The 21,926-nt window shown below is 41.1% G+C and overlaps 1 protein-coding gene across 1 annotated transcript in view; it reads right to left on the reverse strand.

The window, feature by feature from the left end:
- Positions 1–12,849: 12,849 nt before the first annotated feature.
- LOC119424099 (acyl-CoA-binding domain-containing protein 5A-like) overlaps positions 12,850–21,926 on the reverse strand; it is a 32,182-nt gene continuing 23,105 nt past the window's right edge. Inside the window, exons 2-8 of the mRNA XM_037691569.1 lie at positions 21,358–21,478; positions 20,858–20,980; positions 18,662–18,744; positions 18,367–18,577; positions 15,810–16,021; positions 15,679–15,729; positions 12,850–13,150 (exon numbers count right to left, since the gene is read on the reverse strand). Of these exons, the coding sequence (XP_037547497.1) occupies positions 13,022–13,150; positions 15,679–15,729; positions 15,810–16,021; positions 18,367–18,577; positions 18,662–18,744; positions 20,858–20,980; positions 21,358–21,478 (930 nt within the window). The 3' untranslated portion in view covers positions 12,850–13,021. The remainder of the gene's footprint in view (positions 13,151–15,678; positions 15,730–15,809; positions 16,022–18,366; positions 18,578–18,661; positions 18,745–20,857; positions 20,981–21,357; positions 21,479–21,926) is intronic.

A 21,926-nucleotide genomic window follows, 5' to 3' on the forward strand; every position in this document is an offset into this window, starting at 1 on the left:
GGGTTCATTTCCTCTTTCTTCCTTCTTTTTCTTTTTTCCCTTGGCTTTTTGTTTGGCTTCCTTTGCGAGCTTGTGCTTTTCTGTATTTGCCCTTGGTCTTTCTTCTTTGTCCACCTGCTTCTTTCCCTTAGATTTTTTAAACATCTTGTCTTTGGTCTCCTTTTTTTTCTCAGAAAGATTTGGACACTGTTCGCATTGTCCTCCAGTTTTTTCCAAGTTTTTAGTGTCCTTCTTTATTAGCTCATTTTCATTCCCATCACTGACGATCTCTGTAGCATCAGCTTCCTTTTTTCCATTTTTCTCTTCTGTTTGCTCTTCTTCTTTTGTTTTTTCTTTATCTTCGTCTTTGCTGTTTTCTTCTTCTTTTCCTTCGTCTTCTTCGGAGGATGTAGTAGATTGGACTGGGAATGTCCCTCGCCTGGGTTTCGCTTCGACTGATTCCTTGTTTACAGCCTGTTCTTCATCACTTTGAGCACTGGATGCTTCAGACTTGTCACTGCTGACTTCTCTCCCTTGTATCTCAGCTGGGTCTAGGTTACTGCCTAGCTCCTCCTCCTCGTGGTAACCAATTTCTACCTCAACTGCCTTTCCATTTTTAGGGTTTGGTGAAGTCCTTCTTTTTGTTTGGTTCTCATCACAAGTAGGCTGAGGTGTTTTAGATGTTTTCTGTTTCACGTTTTTGGGCTGCTTTCCTTTTTGTTTCACATTTGTACTCTGTTTAGTGGGAATCCTTCGAGTTTGAAGCTTTGATGAAGACATAACTGTCAGCTCTTCAAAGTTGAAATTACCTAATAAATTATAAAAAAAACTGTCATAAATTGCCAACGATGAGTTTAGAAGCATTCAGACTGAGTTTTATTGGCTTCCTATCCTTGAGAACCTCAGCTCAGTCCTGATTTCTCTAAAGTTGACCTGATTTTTTAATTCATGTTTGTCAAACAACCTTCACTGGGTCAACCTTTAATACAATAAAGATAACTTTTTCTCAAATCATGCAAAATTATAAAATTTTCCTTTGGTGCTTTATGAAAGCTAATCTGCACCTGTTGTGACTGTAAAGAGCAGGTTTAATAGAGGTTAAAGATATAAGTGTTAAGCTGTCTCTAGATACGTCTAAACATGATTGGATAGCTGCTGCACCCTGGGAGGAAATGAGTGAGAGCGTTTCAGTGTAATATAGCTTACCAAGCTTCTCAGGTGAAACCCAGGCATGACTGCGGGGCTGCAGAGTGCTCCAGCTTGCCCTCAAGAGCTGCTGTAACAGATGCAAACATGCACACACACTCAGGCGAACTGAGGTGCAGTAATACACAGACATCCCTCCCACTAACATCATACAGAGGGATCACCATCACATATGCACCGTCAACAAAGACTTATTTGCACACACAATAAGGATAATGGTGAGCTGCCATGGACTGAAATACACAAAGTGGCTTTTGAATTATTCAGCTTCTTCAGGCTGGACTTCTGTTGTTCATAAGACAGCTGCTGAATGATGCAGGAAAGGTGAGATATGTTACTGATGGACAAGACTGGTGCAGAAAGACAGACAAAAGACTACTTCCATACACAGAGCTAACCCATCAGTCTGTACTGAAATACTGTGGTGCCCTATTTTTAAATGGTAAAACTCTGAAAACTGGATATGAGAATGTAAGCATGTCTGTCCTTGTGTTATACAAAGACCCAGTTTATATCTCTGATTAAAACTAATAAAATAGTGTTTTATATAGTGCTCCAAAGTGTGTGCAAAGCACCCAAGTGTTTTCAAAGCTTTGAAACAGCATTAGCAGTCATTTCTTTGACAGCAAATAACTCAGTAGATGTCAAAACATTGTAAAACATTTAATGAAGTTTGGTCTGTTTATGAGGTTAACAATACTCCTTAGAGGAATAGTTCAGATCACTTGAAGTGGGGTTCTGTGAAAAAACAATATCTTACCTGTTGTAAATACCGCTTTGAACAATCTCAATCTGGAGAAATTGAGTTTAATACAGTTCAGATTATTGACCTGATAGCTAATCTAAACATGATTAAGACCAAAGTTTTAAAGATATATCCTTAACTTTATTTTTATTTTAGTTTATTCCTTAACTTTTTTCCTTAACCTTGCAACATTTTTCAAGCAGCATGAACATGACAACATACATTGTCACACACATGAAAACAGATACTGTTTTATGTTATCAGAAAACAGTAAAAGCTGCAAAATCAAAATTCTTCTCTGATATAATTACCTCAAACTCTTACAACCCACGTGTCCTCTTCTCCACCCTAAACTCTGTTCTCCACCTCACTGAACCATCACCTCTGGAAGCCTCGACTGAGCTGTGCAACAACGTCTTACATTTCTTTTTGGAAAAAATTGCGACCACCAGGGCTCTCATTTCCCCTCCAACTCATGACCCATCCATCCCACCTCAATCTGTAGCTCCTTTTGACCATTTTGAACCCATCACTCTATCTTCTCTAGAGCAGGTCATGTGCAACTTGAAACCTTCTGGCTCCCCCTTTGATGTGATCCCCCCTCGACTACTAAAGGAGGTTTTTCCTACGCTAGGTCCATCCATTCTTGCCATAGTAAACAGTAGTTTATCCACTGGCGTGGTGCCAAAATCCTTTAAACATGCTGCTGTCCAGCCTCTCCTAAGAAAAAACAAACCTTGGCCCCTCAGTCGTATCCAACTTCCGGCCTGTCTCCAAACTCCCATTTGTTTCTAAAATACTGGAGAAAATAGTCGAGTACCAGTTGAAGTGCTTCCTGGAGGATCACGCCATCTTAGAGCTATTCCAATCTGGCTTTAAACCTCTCCACAGCACTGAAACTGCCTTGCCGAAGGTCTTTAACAACATCTTCAGATCCACTGATACCGGTGATTCTGTGCTGCTTGTCCTGTTGGACCTCACAGCCGCCTTTGACACCATCGACCATGAGATCCTCATTGCTAGGTTGGAGCAGTGGGTGGGCATCACAGGATCAGCCCTCAATTGGTTCAGATCTTACCTCACTGACAGATCCTTTTGTGTCTCCATCAAGGATTTTAGTTCCGCAGAGGCAGAGCTTAAATGGGGGGTTCCGCAGGGGTCCATACTAGGTCCCCTCCTATTCTCTTTATACCTGCTGCCACTTGGTGCTATTTTCCGGAAACACAACATGCCCTTCCACTTCTATGCCGATGACTGTCAAATTTACTTCCCCCTAAGACACAATGGTACATGTTCTATTCAACCTCTGCTCGACTGCCTGGCTGACATCAGGGACTGGATGGCTTTAAATTTATTAAGTTTCAATGAAAAGAAGTCTGAAGTCATGTTGTTCCCTCCCAACGACACGATCACAAACCACTGCATCGACCTCTCCGCTCTAACCGTGTCAGAAAAACAAAGAGTCACTAGTCTGGGAGTGATAATGGACCCTTCCCTGAAACTTAACGATCATGTAAACATGATTGTTAAATCATGTTTCTTCCAACTGAGACGGCTGTCTAAACTGAAGCCCATATTGTCCAAAAATAACCTGGAGACAGAAAATACATGCATTCATTACATCAAGGCTTGATTACTGCAATTCACTCCTGTTTGGTATCAGTCAAACCTCCATTGCACGACTACAACTGGTCCAGAATGCAGCAGCCCCATTTTTAACCAGTACATGCAAAAGAGAGCACATTACACCAGTTTTGGCCTCACTGCACTGGCTACTGGTTCACCTTCGAATCCAGTTCAAAATACTCATGTATGTCTACAAATAACTGAACAGTGTCGCGCGCCCCCCCCCCCCCACCCCCCATCTCTCTGATCTGCTACAACCGTATGTCCCACCACCGCCATTTTAGGTGGCGCCTCTGCACCATTTTGTAAATTTTACATCTAACTGAAATACTCAAGAAAGCACAAGAAACTAGCTTTCTTTTTGATATTATGTTTTATTTTTAGATAGCAGATTGTCCAAATTTACATAGTTAACAACAATATAATAAATTTAAAACAGAAAATCAAAAGCCTACACTATACCTGCCAACATTGCAAATGTTGGCAGGTATAGTGTAGGAGTAAGTATGTAACACCTGTACCTATTATTGAGTGCCTGCCAAGCAAAATGGTCCTAAGTGAATCCAGGGCATGCAACCTGGAAAATTTTGTAAAAATAATAATAATAATCTACTTTTGAAGTTTCCACAGTTTCCACATCCAACCAATTCTTAAAATGAAGGATCCCATGTGGCCATTCACCTGTCTCTGTTTAACATGGAAGCTTCTGTCAGGCATCATAGAAACTAAGAAGAAACACCACCAGCACGTTTCCAAAGAAGGACCAGATGAGGGCCACAGTTAAACTTGGAATGACACAACAAAACTCAAAGCAGTTTTAAGAGTGTTTTTATGTTACCATACCACTTTATTTATAAAGCACTTAAAACAGCTACAAGGCCAACCAAAGTGCTGTACAGACAGAACAACAGGTAACGCACAAAGCAAAATACAAAATGAGATAAATCAGAATATAGACATAAAAACGATGCAGATAATGACGACAAACCAGTGTGGAGGATACAGGTTCAAAACACAGATCATCTGGTGTTGAAAGCTACTGAATAGTAGTGAGTTTTTAAACGGGACTTGAAAACTGAGAGGGAGGGGCCTGTCTGACAAGCAGAGGTAACTCGTTCCAAAGTCTTGGTCCTGCTACAGAGAAGACCCTGTCACCTCTGCGCTTAAGACGACTTCCTGGAACTGTGAGGAGCAACTGGTCCGCTGACCTCAGGGAACATGGTGGGACATACGGTTGTAGAAGATCAGAGAGATGGGGGGGGGGGGGGTGTTAGACACTGTTCAGTGATTTGTAGACATACATGAGTATTTTGAACTGGATTTAAAAGTGAACCAGTAGCCAGTGCAGTGAGGCCAAAACTGGTGTAATGTGCTCTCTTTTGCCTGTACTGGTTAAAAATGGGTCTGCTGCATTCTGGACCAGTTGTAGTCGTGCAATGGAGGTTTGACTGATACCAAACAGGAGTGAATTGCAGTAATCAAGCCTAGATGTAATGAGTGCATGTATTACTGTCTCCAGGTTATTGGCTTGGGCCAGGATTGCTTGTAACACATTTTCAAAAAGGTTCAAGAATTTTCAGTAATAAAAGGTTGTAAAAATAAGTGAAAAAAAAAAGAAAAACAAAAAACAGCTGGGGGAGTATTTAGCAAATAGACAGTGTCCACATTGAGCCAAAGATAGTCGTTTCACTGAGATGAAAACAGGTAAAAAAAAAATTGTACTAAAATTTTACAATAAGATTCATATAACTAGAAGCACCTGGAGACCGTACATGTGCAAAAACCCTATGATCAATCATGCAGTAATCTCTTGTGCACAGACAAACAAGAATCCATCCATCCATCCATCCATCCATCCATTATCTTTACCCGCTTATTCCTTTTTGGGTCACGGGGGTCGCCGGTGCCCATGTCCAGCAATCACTGTGCGATCCTTGAATCCTTGAATAAAAAGGTCAAGGTCAATTTTCTTTATTGTCATTCGCACCACAGGTGGTACATGTGGTTGAATGAAATTATGCACACAGGGTCTCAGTTACATCCAACAAAAGTATAAAATGTAAAAGGAAAGACAGTAATAAGATCTAAGATATGAACTAAGAAATATGCTAAACTAAGAATACACTAAGCACTAGTAACATAAAAACAATACGCCTAACAGCAGCATGAACATGAGTCTGTGTGAGCAGATGAGTACGAATAAATACAGCAGCATGAACTCAATCAGCAGCATTTGATCAGCAGCAGGATAGTCAGCAGCACATATCAACAATCAAGTGGCATTACAGTGATGTTTTTTTCACAGTGATTATTCTGGTTAGGAAGGGCTGCATGGTGGTGCAACTGGTAGATCTGCTGCCTCTCAGTGAGCAGGTCCCTGGTTCAAACCCCGGTCCAGGGGCCTTTCTGGGTGGAGTTTGCATGTTCTCTCCGTGCATGTGTGGGTTTTTTCCAGGTACTCCAGTTTCCTCCCACAGACCAAAAACATGCATGTTAGACTGACTGGTAACTCTAAATTGTCTCTAGGTGAGAGTGAATGGTTGTTTGTCTCTGTGTGTCCCGGTGATGGACTGGAGACCCGTCCGCAGTGATTGCTGGTAGGGGTTGAATGACTACATAATTTTTAAACTCGACATTAACATAATAAAACTCGAGTAGAACTCAAGTAGTTGATGACGTCATAGGATCTCAAGATGAAAAAATAAATAAAAAATAAAACCGCAAAAAAAGTAATTTATTATTTACCAATAAAAAGACCAACAGAACATTAGGAGAGTATATTATGATCCTACCATTTATCAAACTGCAAATAAGTCACAGGAAAACCAAAACTATTAGTTATTATTATTATTAAGCTGCAAAAGTGAAATAACGTGCAGCACGTCAAAAACGAAACTAAAAACAGCGGAGCGGTCGACCACCCTGCACCACCACCAGCTGTGGTGCATTAGGTTTAGTTTTAGAGATTAATATGTTTATAGATTTTTTTATAGGTTTACAGATGAATATTTTTTCCTTTTAGTTTGTGAAACAAGGTCAGAAGGAAGGTGGTTCTGGTTCGGTCAATTGGACCCGGTGTGACACCATATTCTGTGACCTGCAACAGTGCATGCAACACCGCCCCCTACGGTCACAATATACGGTGGTCACAGAATATGGTATAACACCGGTTCACAAAGAGCTCCAGTCAGGAAGCTGATACATTTTCTGTTTCCTTACGGTAGTTGAACTGGAACATTCATCTTAAGTGAAATATTTCCAGACTACTGATGCATTTCTACCTGTTTGCCAAGACTGGACCAGCTCCGCTCAGTCCGTCTGCTCGGAGGGATCCATTTTGTAGCTTCTACTAGTAGCCCGGTGCGGATCACGTGTCGCGTGACGTAATGACGTAACTGCGACGTAATGACATAACTGCGACGTAATGACGTAACTGTGAATACTCGATGTAAATTTTTTAAACTCGATAGCTGTCCTAGGTATCGACCTGTCGATTACTCTAGTAGTCTGTTAAAGCCCTATTTGCTGTACATGGGCACCGGCGACCCCCATGACCTAAAAAGGAAGAAGCGGGTGTAGAGGGATTTGTTGATCGGATATCTATATAATTTATTAGTTATGAGTTAAGCTCATAAGATGCATTTGTTATGCACATAACCTCGTTCAGCGGGCGCCACCTCTTGGAGAGGAAAATAAATCAGTCTCTACCCTCAAATGTAACTGAAACGTGAATTCTTGCTCGTGTTTAAAGAACATTAAATCAGTTAATACACACAGATATGTCAAAATAATCACAGATTTAGTTGATTATGTATTTTATTACAAAAATAATACTCTGATGAAGGTTATTCATAAAAATTAATACACAAATTAATAACAAAATTACGTTGTGTCAAAGGTTATTTGATTATTAAAATCCAGTGTAACTTTTTATAAAAGGCAGAACCTTGGACTAAATTAACTGTGGTGTATCTAAATTAATGTTATTGTGAATGTCTGATCACCAGAAAGTGCATTGAAGGGTCTCTCTCACCAGAATAAACTGTCAGAATGTCCACAACTGCTTATGATGATACCAGCAAGGCCTGAGAGGCTCCGGTGACTGAAAGGAGGATCGTGTCCTCAAAAGTCACCGATGGAGGGACGAAGGTCCGGCCACTGGCTCTGAAGTCAGCTGGGATTTTATCACTCTGTGGTGATGTCTCTGGTTCGGATCTCACTCTAATGCCAGGTTCTCTCATCCTGAGACGTTTGCAGAAAAGCTTCTTCCCCGGACATCTCACCAGGGAAGAAGTTGAAGTGGCTTCATGTAGAAGGAGCGGTGAAGTGTGTAGTCAGAAGTAGTGGAGAAGAACTGAGAAGTGAAATGTCTGTCTGGGTGTTACAGATTGACTTAGGACCTCCCACCGGACGAGATATGGTTCATAAACTCTGTCATGTTTTAATATAAAACAAGTCCATTTTAGTCGTCTGCCTTTTAAAAAGCTGCACTGGTTTTAAAAGGAGAAAAATAAACATGATTATCTTAGAGAGGTTACTTTAACACAGACATCTTCTATGACACATTCAGTTCTGACACTGTAAAAAAACATGTAATGTTCACCCAACAGGTGTCGCTGTTCATCTCCTGAAAGAGAATGTTATTCTGAAACAAAGGATTCTTTTAAAACTGTTATCTCCATGGGAAAATCCTGGGAGTAAACTCCTCGGCAGGTGTTTCACTTCGAGGTCAAAAATGAACCACAAGCTCCCATTAAGACGATCCGTCCGTTTCGTGGGAAAGGAGTTCACATTGAAAGTGAAGTTAACACAATGGCAGTTTTTCATTACATTAGATTAGTGGCCACTAAGGAGTTTGTAAGCTGAGTTTAACACCTGTAAAATAAAGTCTGTTCGTTCCCAAGGGAATAAATGCATCTTATTTTAACAGTTTAAAACACAACACATGAATGATGTTTGTTGAAGTGGAGGTGGTGTTCCCCTACACGGGTAAAGATGATGGATGGATGGTTTACACCCACTGTTGCTAAGATGCATTGATTGGATGCAATGTCTTTGATTCTGTTGCCTTCATACATCTCCTCCTACATGTCTCTGTGTGAGTGCAGCTACAGCGTGCGCTCTCAGGACATCATTACCTGCAGTGTTCCCTCAGTGAGGACTGAACTAGACAAAAGGGCCTTCTCCTACTCCGCTCCTGTTTCCTGGAATATCTTACAAAAAGATCTGAAGCTCTCGACCTTTGACCTCTCTAAGTGGCTTTAAGAATCTGTTGGACTCCTGGCAGGGACCAGTGCAGACATGTTCCTGTTTTTAGTTTTCTACATTCGTCTTAGAATCTAGATGTTTTTTGTTACTTTTCTTTTTTAGTCATCCTATTTGTAAAAAAAAAATATAAAAAATTGTATGATTTTTTTATAACTGTTTATTGTTGTCCATTGTTGTCATCTTTCTTTGTTAAATCAGGTCTCTCTTGTAAATGAGTCCTCGAGGCTCAATGGGATCTACCTGTAGAAATAAAGGTTGAAAAATGTGGATTCTCTGTGTCTCCTCTCTTCCTCCAGACTTTGGGACCTTGATTTCCAAAGGAAATGCAAAATTTACTCTCATCAGAGAACATAACTTTGGACCAACAAAGTTCATGCTCTATCATCCAGGTATCAAATCCAATAATTCTCAGTCAGGTCATCTGGACAGTTTCTTTTTTATAGAGACGTTTCACCCTCTATCCGGAGGGCTTCACCAGTCTGAGGAGTTCCAGTAAATTGATGGGGAAACACTGATATGGGCACCAATCAGATGAACCTAGTGAACTAATAACTTCCGCCTACCTCAGATTTGAGCCAGTCAAAACTGTGATGTGATGACGACATGCGTTGTAAATGTGTAAACAAAGTCTGGACACATTTGGTGCACAGCTCTTTCTGCTGCTTAGCACTTAGTGGAGCTGGAACGGTTTTAAAACCATCAACCTCATCAAGTGCAGAAAATTCCAAACCAGCTAAAATACCAAAATATGATGAAAGTTATATTGAGTTTGGTTTCATCGAGAGCAGCGAAGGAAGACTATGTATTCCGTGTCTTCAATGAAGCCAGCCAAGCTAAACTTTAGCGACATCTGATTACGAAGCACCCAGAGTTCAAAGATAAAAATAAAATCATAGATTTTACTGGACCGTTTGTGTCATTTATTCCATATTTATTCCAAATGTATTCACTATTTTGGTGAATCTAAGGTTTGAGAGCTAAGCTTCCTTACATAACTTTATCATTAGCAGGCCTGAAAGTTACCGGATCCAAGTAAACGATTACTGGAATGCACCCTGTCAAAATAAGAGTTCGCAGGTCTGTTCCATCAGGATCCGGCTCAAATTAAGACCTGCTTAAATTTTTATAATGAAGTTGTAGCAACAACAGCAGAGTTGCACACAACCACAGTGAGCAGCAGCTTGACGCAGCAAGCAAGGGGTGGCCCGGTCCGGTGTTCTGTCAGGTCCGGACAGAACCGATACGGACCGAGCGACCTCTGGTTTAAAGCCTACCTGCAGCCAGCCTGGTTGTGTCACTGCAGCACGATCTGTTCCTGGACCAAAAAAAAATCTGTTACGGGACCAGAAGCACACGATCGGTACTGCTCGCATTCGACCGTGCACCTGCGCCCAGAATTTTCCTATCTCTTACATTGGAAGGGGAGCTACTGTGCATGTACAAATGTTAATGGGAGTCCAAGGCTAAGATTATTGCACCCCCAGAGGCCAGAAATACAGAAGCAATCAGACGTTTTTGAAAGAAACAATTTAACTCATTAAATATAACATTTTTATCTTGCACAAATAAAATCATCCATCCATCCATTTTCTTTACCCGCTTCTTCCATTTTGGGTCACGGGGGTCGCTGGTGCCCATGTCCAGCAATCACTGTGCGAGGGGCGGGGGACACCCTGGACAGGTCTCCAGTCCATCACAGGGACACATAGAGACAAACGAGACAAACAAACATTCACTCTCTCACTCACACCTAGGGACAATTTAGAGTTACCAATCAGCCTAACATGCATGTTTTTGGTCTGTGGGAGGAAACCGGAGCACCTGGAGAAAACCCACGCATGCACGGAGAGAACATGCAAACTCCACCCAGAAAGGCCCCTGGACCGGGCTTTGAACCAGGGACCTGCTCGCTGAGAGGCAGCAGCTCTACCAGTTGCCAAATAAAAATATAAAAAAATATATATTTCAATTTTTATTATTTAATTTTTTAATCTTCAATGTAAAATGGTGAGTGGTTTCAGTGGGTGGGCGGTGCCCGAGCTCCCTCTATTGACGAGCCTCCACTGATAATATTGTAGTGAACTTGACCTGATGTCAAATCAATGACCTTAGGATCATATGGTCAGAAACTGTCATTTCATTGATCTGCATCTAGAAATACAGGTTGATCGATCCTGAGACTTTCTTTCTTGAATTAATCAAGTGGAAAAGACAATTCTCTATGATCATTACTATTTTACAAATGTTTGATAATCAAATTGTGTTAGTTCAGACAATGTTTACATGTTGAAGTGAACTACTCATTTTTATTTACTTAAACAGTAGTAATGATTTTTATTCCTCATTCAAAGAAGAAATCAGGGTAATATGCATTTCTTGATTTTTCTGTCTTCAATGAGCAAATTTGTAAGTGTGTTAAAGTTCGAGCTTTGGTCAACTAAAAAGTTTACTGAAAAGAAATGTCATGTTTAACTTTCACAGCAGATACTAGGAGGAGAGACGCTACTAAGACTGGTTTTCTCCAACAATCTTTCTGTCTGTTCTTAAACAATCCTTGACTTTCCATAACACCTTACATCACAAACCACACCTCTGTTCTGGTCCATCCACGAATCAGAAAGCTCTCAAATGAACCGGAAGTATACCCCGTTTAAATGTGGCAACTTCCCAGTTCAACAGTAGAGTTGAGGATGGAAGAGTTTCCAGAGTTTTGAGAGTTCCAGAAAAGTTCAGAGTTCTGAAGGAGTTCAGAGTTCTTGGAATCCAGAATGCAGAGACGATTTTGGGAATTATAACTTCTGTTTGGATAACCTCGCACGACTCTCTAGGTATTTTAGCTGTTCTCAACGGAGACGCTGAAAGTGGCTGGAAGTAGGACTTCACGCCGACCTGATCTATCTTCAGAAAGGTAAAGTCGACCTTCACCCAAAAGTGTACTGTTTGGGACAAGCTGATTTCCCAAGAGCGTGCTGTTCTGGTTAAAACAGATAAATTCCCTCACACATCTCTCTGTAAGATAAATCTCAATTTTCCATCTTCAAACTCTCCTTTCTGCTAGAAAATTAATCCAGATGTTTTCATTAATGTCTGTGGTGAAGCAACAGAAAACCATGGCCGTATGGTTTTCCTGATTGATTAATTATGCTGTTGTTATTTTCATATTTTGCCAAATTAATGTAAATGTTTGATGTTAAACTTTGATTCAGTAAATAAATGACCGCATTCATTTTGATGGGTCAAAGATAAATAACGTCTCTCGTTACATTTCTGTTAAATTCAATGCACGCATGTTACACAGTTCAGAAAAATGAAGAACCCGTTTAATGTATGAATATATCTCAGCATCTGTTCATACTACAATATTATCAGCTGTGATCAGAGGAACATGGATGTCTTTCATCTTCTACAGTACTTGCATCGTTTCAAAGACCTGGAAGGGGACCTTCAAACGTGCGTGTGTGAGTATAAAGGAAAATCAAACACAGACTCAGTGTCAGTTTATTTTATTCAATCGAGACATTTTAACATGAACAGATGCAGTTCAACCATCAGTGACAGCAGGTAGTCTTTATTTGGTCCCAGCTGGACCTCCAGGTTGAACTCAACCAAACACTGATATCTAAAAACACGTGTACAGTTGACTTGTGGACAGTTTGAGACAGTGATTCCCAATCATCTCAGTTTTTGAACCATAAAATAAAAGTTTCATAAACTTGTGACCCCAGTTGTTGCTGATTGAAGTAAAACATGACTAATAAGCCACTTAGCAAAGAACCTCATCAAGCAACATGTTTCATCCATTTGTGAGCACTGCCCCTGTCTTTTCAACAGTTAAGACTAAATATGCCATTGGCGAGCATTTGTAAAGCTTCTATCGTTTCTGGAGATCTTCTCAAGACCCTCCACTTGATGTTTAAGGACCTATAGTGGGGCCCTAACACAAACTTTGGAAACCACTGAATTGACTGGAGCAGTGAGGGTCATATGAAGAAGTGAACAATCAGAAATAAATGTGCAGCCATGTATCCTGAAAGGACTAGCTGCTCCGTTCACATTTAAAAAAGGATCAGATTGTTTAAATATTCCATCAAGCTTTTCATAATCATTTAGTCTGCTTGAATAAAGACCAGACCAGGACCTGTGGATCCTGAAGGGAACATCAGGCTAACATTCCCTGCACGAGTTCTTCAGCTCTCCTCATGAAGACATGCGGCTTCTCTGCTGGGCTTTCTTCAGGAAGTAGACCACACCCTGAGCAACAAACGGCCACAGGAGGAAGAGAAGGACGGTCTGACCTGACACATCGAATGGCCACCATGTCTCCTCCTGAGAGAGGAAAAGTCACGTCAGCAAATAGACATCATTTCTGTCCTGAAATACGATTTATCACTAAATCCTGTCCTGTGCCACTGAACTGCAGTCACGTCCCTAACTACAGGTCTGAACTATGGTGGCCCTGAGGTGGAAATGAACAACATCTGAAAAATCAGACTTACATTTCAAAAAATACAATTACATTTGAAAATGCAGAATTGTATTGAGCCAAAGCGGAAGTGGCCGGAATCACATTTGAAAAAACGGAATCACATTTGAAAAAATGGAATTATATTTGAAAAAAAAAAAAAAAAAACGGACTTACATTAAGCAAAATCAGAAGTGGTGGGTAATGTGTCAAATGTAATTCTGTTTTTTTTCAAATATGATTCCGCCCACTTCCACTTCCGCCTTGACCACTTCCGCTTTGGCTTAATGTAGTTCTGTTTTTTCAAATGTGATTCATTTACACCCCAGGACCACTGTACTGAACGGCCCCAAAGTGCACTGACACCCAGAGCAGCTCTGAAGAGGTGTGTGTGTGTGTGTGTGTGTGTGCGTGCGCTCATCCGCCAGCAGATTTAAGATAATTTAACAGCTTTCTTTAAGAATATCCCAAAGAGATGGCTTTTATGTTTATTATTATTTTCATTTAGGTTTTAATGAACTGTTTAAAAGAATCATTCTCAGTCAAATGGTAAGTTCTGTCAAGAGTTATTTACAGGATGTTGTACGGTTTGGTTTAACGATTTTATTTTATTTTATTCTTTTTAGACCCACCATATATATTACGGCTAGAGCTAACGTCATAAATAAATTACCTCTGGAGCTAAGTGGAGGCTCTGGGGGTGCCTTTTAAACAATATCAACCTACACTTCTAACCCAATTGTGATCTGGGTGGTGAAGATTTGGAATCGTTCAGGAGGGCATTTATCTCTACAGAGTTACTGTTAATGGCACCTGAGTCAAATAATCAAATGTTTACTTCCTCAGTAGCTGATACAACTTTTGACACCTGGGTCTTGAGGGGAGTATATTCATTGTGTGATCTTTGTGTTGATGGTAGATTTGCCTCTTTTGAGCAGCTGGTACATAAGTTTAATATTTACAAGTCACAGTTTTTCAGATCTTTGCAGTTGAGACACTTTGTGAGATCTAACTGATTGTTTTTTTGTACCCTTCTAAACATTTTGTAGCTAAGATTTTGGACTACAGGCCTGATACCAAGGGGGCCCTGAGTAAAATCTATACACTGCTCAGTTCATACTATGAGTTCGGTTTGGACTCCCTTAAACTGAAATGGGCAATGGACCTGGAGGAATCCATATCAGACTCAATCTGGAGAAAGATCATTAAGAACATTTACTCATCTTCAATCTGTCTGAGACATACTGTAATTCAATTCAAGGTGGGACACCAGCTGCATTGGTCCAAAGACAAGCTGTCCAAGATCAAAGCTGACCTGGACCCTGCATGCAATCATTGTAAACAAACTCCATCTACGCTCCTGCACACCTTCTGGACCTGTCCCAAACTGCAGACCTTCTGGCAATCTATTTTTGACACCTTCTCTGAGGTATGTGGGAAAAACTGTACACCCATCACCATCACCATCATCATCATCATTAATATGTTTGGGGTGGGTCCTGTGAATATGTCCTTCAACAAGTACGGGAAGGATGTTATTGCTTTTGGCTCTCTTTAGGCCAGGAGACTTGTTTTGTGCCATTGGAAGGACCCACACCCCCCCAGCAGGTGACAGAGACAGGTGTATCATACCACTCTGGAAAAAATCAGATATACCCCGAAGGGTTCTGTTAAAAGATTTTGGCACACTTGGCAGCCTTTCGTGTTGTACACGGAGGACGTGTCAATACCTGGTTAGTTCATTTGTTTGTGTGCGACTGATCCAGTGTGGGAGGGCAGGGGTGGGGGGATTTGTTCTACGGTTTGCTTTTTTTGGTTTTATGTTAAAAAATAAATAAATAAACTAGATTTAAAAAAAAAGATAAAGCTCCCCAGATGAGGGGGAAAATGTCTTCAACAACTGAATAGATGTCAAGTTGGTTGGTTTTAATTATTTTACTTATTTCAGATTAATCGTGTCAAAGGCTGAACATTTTAGCCTGTAACACTGTCCCAATAAAGGAAAATAGCTCTGTGAGCTGCTCCTCTGTGAACATCCACTCTGTTTCATAAGGTTCATCTGTAATATCAAAGCTCAGACTCTTGTCCTCCAACTGAATCCTCTGATTCAGCCTACAATGACCACACAGGTCCAAACAATGTGATGGAAACAGACATCTCAGCACGAGTTTGTTTCATGAACGTTTGAAATTCTTTATATATCGTGAAGTCTTTTTCATGGCTTGATGAAATGTGGGAACTTGAACCTTACCAGGACTGAATAGGAAACAAGTGTTGAAAAACAGAAATGTTCCAATAAACCTGATTTTAAAGACACTCCCACACACACACATTTCTGTGCGGTGTGAACAGTCGGATCAGAACAATACCGTACGTTGTGTCAGGGTCTCACCTGTTGTGAAGCTGAGGCTTCACACTGACGACAGGGTCTCCATGCGGAGTCCTGAAAAAAACCCAACGCACACACAGCTGTTGAAGTGAGTCCCCCACAAGCTGAACACCTCTAACAGAAGATAGACTTACATGTGAGGCAGCGAGCCTCTCCACCACCTCCAGCCTCTCCATCACACTCCTCATGTCCTCTCTGAGCCTCCGTAGTGCCAAGATGATCTGCTGCTGGAGGTGGGCATCAAGTAGCCTCTCCGCCCCACCCTCAGACCCGTTGCCCCCTCCTCGTCCAGCTCCACCTCCACTGTTTGGGGCCACTCGCCTCAGACTGCCCCGTGGAGCACCACCTAGGGCCAAACCAAGTCAACCGGCACAAACAGAGTAATATTGTGTATGTTGTTCAGTGTCAGGAGGTGATCAGTCTTACATCAGGGAAACTAAACAGCCACTGGCCAAAAGGATGGACCAGCACAGAAGATCAACATCATCAGGCCAGGACTCTGAGGTCTACATTCATCTGCAGGTCAGAGGTCACTCTTTCAGGGATGAAGATGTTCACATCTTTGATAGAGAGGAACGTCACTGCATGATCTGTTCCAGAAGCACGATCCGTACCGTCAGCTCATTGGTGCATGCGCTAAAAGAAATATTTTTGAAGATGCTACATTTAGGAAAATGTACTGGAAATAAATACGTCCAGCCTTAAAGGTGTGCTAAATTACATCTGATTTAGTACAACACATATATTATATACATTTTGACATTTATAAAATGTATGCATGAAACATACTATTTGTATTAATGTTAATTAAAATATCTCTTTCTATACATTGATTAATTTTCCTAGACAATGTTATAATTCTGTTTATGAATAAGAACTGTCTTCATTTACTTTCAAAATTTTCATTCAGTGTTTGGTTGATTGACTGGACTGTAAGTATTTACTCTGTCAATGCGCCCTCTGGTGGACCCATTACTGACAACAGAAGATCTTTATTTTAATAATTGTCGTCTTTTATGAGATTGACTATAATAACAATACATTTTATTTGTAGGCACCTTTCTTGGCACTCAAGGTCACCTTACACTGTCGATCATAAAACAAATGATAAATGAGGCTCAATGGGACTGACCTGTCTAAATAAAGGCTGAATGAAAGTAAAAAATTAAATAAGACAGTTCAGTTGCAATCACAGTGTGTAGGCTTCTTTAAACAGATACGTTCTGAGTTTGATTTAAAATGTGGCAACGAGTGTGTCGTGAATATCAGGTGGGAGTGAGTCCCAGAGCTGCTGAACGCTCTGCTCCCCATGGTAACAAGACGGGCAAGGGGAACAATGAGCTGACTAGAAGAGGATCTGAGGGTACGAGCGGGTGTAGCGATGTGAACAAGGTCCGAAGGTCTGGAGGAGCGAGGTGGTGGACAGCTTTGAAGGTAAGGAGGAGTGTTTTGTAGTTGATGCGATATGGGATGGGAAGCCAATGAAGCTGTTGTAAAACAGGTGTGATGTGATGTATTGAGGGGGTCCGTGTAATGATACGGGCAGCTGAATTTTGGACCAGTTGTAATTTATGGAGGGTTTTCTGTGGTGGGCCAAAAAGAAGAGAATTGCAATAATCTAAATGAGAGGTGACCAGACTGTGGAGCAGAACAGCAGTGGAGTGAGGGAAGGACGGAGACGATGAATATTTTGAAGATGGAAGTGGACTGACCGAGTGATATTAGTGACATGGGAGAAGGAGAGGGTGCTATCAAGGATGACTGTAGAAACCTATCCTCCTGGCATACTTTGCTCTCTACATCTCCTGTAAAAGGTTTATTTTCCAGGACAAATTACAGATGACGAAAGTAGAAAGACTGAAAATCCATCCATTTTGTGATCTGCAATGTCTAAAGCCCTCCTGGAAGTATTCTTTTAGCACATGCGCAAATGAGCTGATGGTATGCATCGTGCTTCCAGAACAGATCGTGCAGTGACAAAAAATGTTGGTTTGAGAAAGGAGTAAAGGAGGCCATCTTTGTTAAAAGAAATCGTCCATCATTAAACAGGGGTGGAGCCTCCGGGTTCAATTGTCCCCCTCTTACAATGCTGTGATTGCTAGTATCACTCAGCCCTCTGTGAACAGTAAACAGCCATCAGGTGCTAATGATCCATTGTTAGGCTGATGGTCCTCCTCGTGAACAACTAGTTCTGGCTGTCAGCAGCAAACTGGTTGATCCACTATGAGAAGGTGCTATTTACAAGACTGAGTTTATTGCAGCTCCTCAGACTGAGGAAGTCTCTTGGATAAAGAACAAAATGTTGCAACAAGAAGAATCCGTCCAGAGGACCTGACTTAACCTTGTTAGATTTATCTGCCTGGATTATTGAGCATGCATCAGGAAAATCCAGAGTAGATGAGGCCAAATACCTGGATGGATTTTTTTTGGACTCAACTTAAATTTAAGTCTCTTATCAGGAAAGTATTTATAAGCATTAAAATCAATCGTAACTGCTTTTGTCTCAAGGGAGTGTGTTTCTCAGTATAGGCTCCCCAGTTGTATGAATACGCTTTGGTTTTTGTCAAATGGAGCAGGTAATAGAGACTGGAAACCCATAAGGTACCAAACATCATCTGGACACTTCTCTTTTTATGCTTGTCTAATATATTTAAACTAAACACTGTGCACATTTCAAGCACAGCAACTTACACTCTCTGCAGTTTCGGGAGGGAGCTTCTCTGCCAGCTTCCCGATTCCTCTGAGAGGATCCCCGCCCTCTTCCATGCTCTGCTCCTTCTCCACCGTGACCTGAGCCGGCCTGTCTGCCCTCCACATGACCCTTCTCCTGATCACACAGAGCTGGATACAACTCCAAGGACACGTGGCCATTGTGAAAGAAATTTGATTTGATAACTGGAATCTGTAATGATCAGATGGTTTGGAATCAGTTGATTCATCTTGGATGCACAAGACCAATGAGCTGGGGGATGGGACTGAATCCTACCTCGATGGTGATCAGCTGCTCCACTGAATCCACAGAGTCACAGAAGATTTCACTCTCCGAGTCACTGGTCAACATCGCAGGGTCTACAGCAGACACAGATTCTGGGATTTTGAGAACGGGTGGAGATCAGGACCATGCTATCATATGATCTATGGCACTATTTTTTTAAATAGGTAAATGAACTGTACTTATAAAGTGCCACTTTAAACACAATCTGTACCCTCATTTACTTCCAAACACATTCATACAGCACTCTACTAGATCTCTACAAACATAATCTGAATAATTAATTCTACAGAGACTAATCAGTGCTTTAGATCACATTCATACACCGATCGGACACACATTGGAGGTAATGAAGACTTCATGTCTTGCCTAGGAACACTTTGAAATTTGTCTGCATACTGATGGAATCAAACCCACAACTTTCTACTTTGGAAGATGGCTGCTCCAACCATCCATCCACAGTTGCCCCTGGAGGAAGCTGTACCCTTGAAGATACTTGAAGGCATTCCATGGGGTACTTGAAATTGTTCTATTATCAATTAAAAAGTAGAATCTATGCATAGATACTCTAAATAAGAATAGCACAAAAAGTAAGGACAGTGTTTGGCTGGTTATTTCTGTATTGTATCGCTTTTTGGTAATAAACTGTTTGGATAAAGTGAAGTCTGTTTCTTCCCCTTAATTGGTGCCATCTTTGTAAGGAAAATCCAGTTGTAGAGCAGCAAAGATGAGTGTGTGGGTTTCACTCATAAAACACTTGTCAAATATTCTCAGTAAATGCCACTTGTTTTGTTTACAAGACAGTGGTGAGACCAGCTCTGTTGTATGGTCTGGAGACAGAGACATGGACAAAAAGACCAGAGACAGAACTGGAAGTAGCAGAAATGAAGATGTTGAGGTTCTCCATAGGAGAGACAAGGATGGAGAAGATCAGGAATGAGATCATCAGAGGTACAGCACAGGTTGAACAACTGGGAGATAAAGTTAGAGAGGACACACTGAGATGGTTTGGACATGTCCAGAGGAGGGACAGTGGTTTGGACATGTCCAGAGGAGGGACAGTGGTTTGGACATGTCCAGAAGAGGGACAGTGGTTTGGACATGTCCAGAGGAGGGACAGTGGTTTGGACATGTCCAGAGGAGGGACAGTGCTTTGGACATGTCCAGAGGAGGGACAGTGGTTATAATGGTAGAAGGATGTTAGAAATGCAGCTGCCAGGAAAAAGACAAAGAGGAGATCTATGGATGCAGTTAGAGAGGACATGGAGGTAGTTGGAGTGAGGACAGAGGACACAGAGGACAGAGTGAGATGGAGGATGATGACTCGCTGTGGAGACCCTGAAGAGGGAAAAGCTGAAAGAAGAAGAAATGCCTCGTTTTGGGATTCTGGTACCCAGTTGTTGCCCTGATGCCAGCACCTGTGAAGTGAATGGAATGGTCTATTTCAAGTCCTGACCACCACTCAGCACCTGTGGGATCAGCTCCAATGTGTGGTTTGTTCCAGAGTGACCAACACAACCACACTGGCTGACTTACAACAAATCTGGTTGAAGAATGAGATGCCATATCACAAGAGTGTGGCCAAGCTGTGGAGCAGCATAAGACGGTTGTGCCAAGCTTTTGTGGCTGTGTATGGATATTCCACATGCTACTTAGGCCCCTATTCGTTCCAATAATAAATGAATTGCCAACACTTGGCTTGTTTCTTCAGACCTCAATAAACCGATCTAATAAAGAAGACAATAGCAGAATAAGCTGTTTGACAGAGAAGATTTGGCAAGTTTTTCATTAATGAAATCCACAGGCTCCACTCTGCTGCTCAACCCACAAATGCATTTTCCTAACAGATGACTGTCTTGCTGAAATATGCAAGATCTTCACTGATAAACATGAGCTGGATGGGAGCATTTTCTGTTTTAAACCATAATTACAGTACATTTTTCTGCATTAATGATGTTGCCCATGCCAGAGTCACTAATGCACATCCATACCATCAGAGAGGCATGTTTTTAAACTGTGTGCTAAAATATTTCTTCATGTGGTCAATATTTATTTTGTGTCATTCCACTTTCTTAACCAAAACCTAAATTGTTTGAGTTATTTGTTTTGTATATTTTATTTATTTGATACTTCAACAGAAACATGTGAAAGCATCTAACAAAGGGAGAGAGAAAGTCGGTCATTCTATACCATTGGGAAGGTCAACGACTTCAGACACATTCAGCACCTCCTTTAAATCAGAACCCTCTGACTTGTCTTCAGGTGTCTCCTCGTCATCCTTCATCTCGGTTTGACCTTCAACACGCTGGAAACCTACAGTAACGTTTACAGATGTTCACACACACAGAACACCCAACAGGTTGTGGGCTGGCTGCTTGTGGGCAGCAAAGTGACAACACAACATTCATAATTCTAAATTTCACAGATAAACCATGATGTAATGCTCAAAAAATGCTGTATGAGATCCAAATGTTACCAGAAAGCTAATGCAAACTGTTTTATGTTTTAAGCATTCAAAGTGACTCTAAAAGAGAATTAATCGAAATGTGAAATACTTCTTTCAAACATTCAACTTTACAACTTTGATCCAATAACAACGAGGAAGTAGTTTTTTCTTATCTATGTAACTTTTGTAAAGGTCTGTGTATTATTGTGCACTATCAAAGATGCGTGTGTGTGCGTGTACTGACTTTGTGTGAGTGTGAGCAGTGCTGCTGGTGGTTGAGGCATGTCATCAATCACTCTGTAGAGAGGCTCAAAGTGGTGGAAGAGTGAGGCTGTTGTCTCATTCATGGGCATGGTGTCAATGACCTGCAAAGACAGAACCACCAAGTTGAATCTTGGCTCAGAGATTTCTCATCAGAACTTTGACCGTCTGATATACACTCAGGAAGAGTCAGAGTTTCTTTATTTGTCATTCACATCACATGTGGTACATGAGGTGGAATGAATCTGTGCACACAGGGTCCCAGTTACATCAAACGAGAGCAAAAATATAAAGTGTTAAAAGAAACAGTAAATCAGGACATCAACTAAGATATTCGCTAAATGAACGCCAAACCGTACGCTAAAAGATCTAAGATATGTGCCAGTCACTAAAAGTGCAAAACAATACACCGAACAACAGCAGCACGGTTCTCATGGGTTCTGTTCGACTATAGTTTACACGGTTAATGTGAGCACTAACATAAACTAAACTAACATAAACTAAACTAACATAAACTAAACTAACATAAACTAAACTAACATAAACTAAACT

The sequence above is a fragment of the Nematolebias whitei genome, chromosome 17, assembly GCF_014905685.2.
Source record: "Nematolebias whitei isolate Nwh7 chromosome 17, NemWhi1, whole genome shotgun sequence".
Taxonomy (NCBI): domain Eukaryota; kingdom Metazoa; phylum Chordata; class Actinopteri; order Cyprinodontiformes; family Rivulidae; genus Nematolebias; species Nematolebias whitei.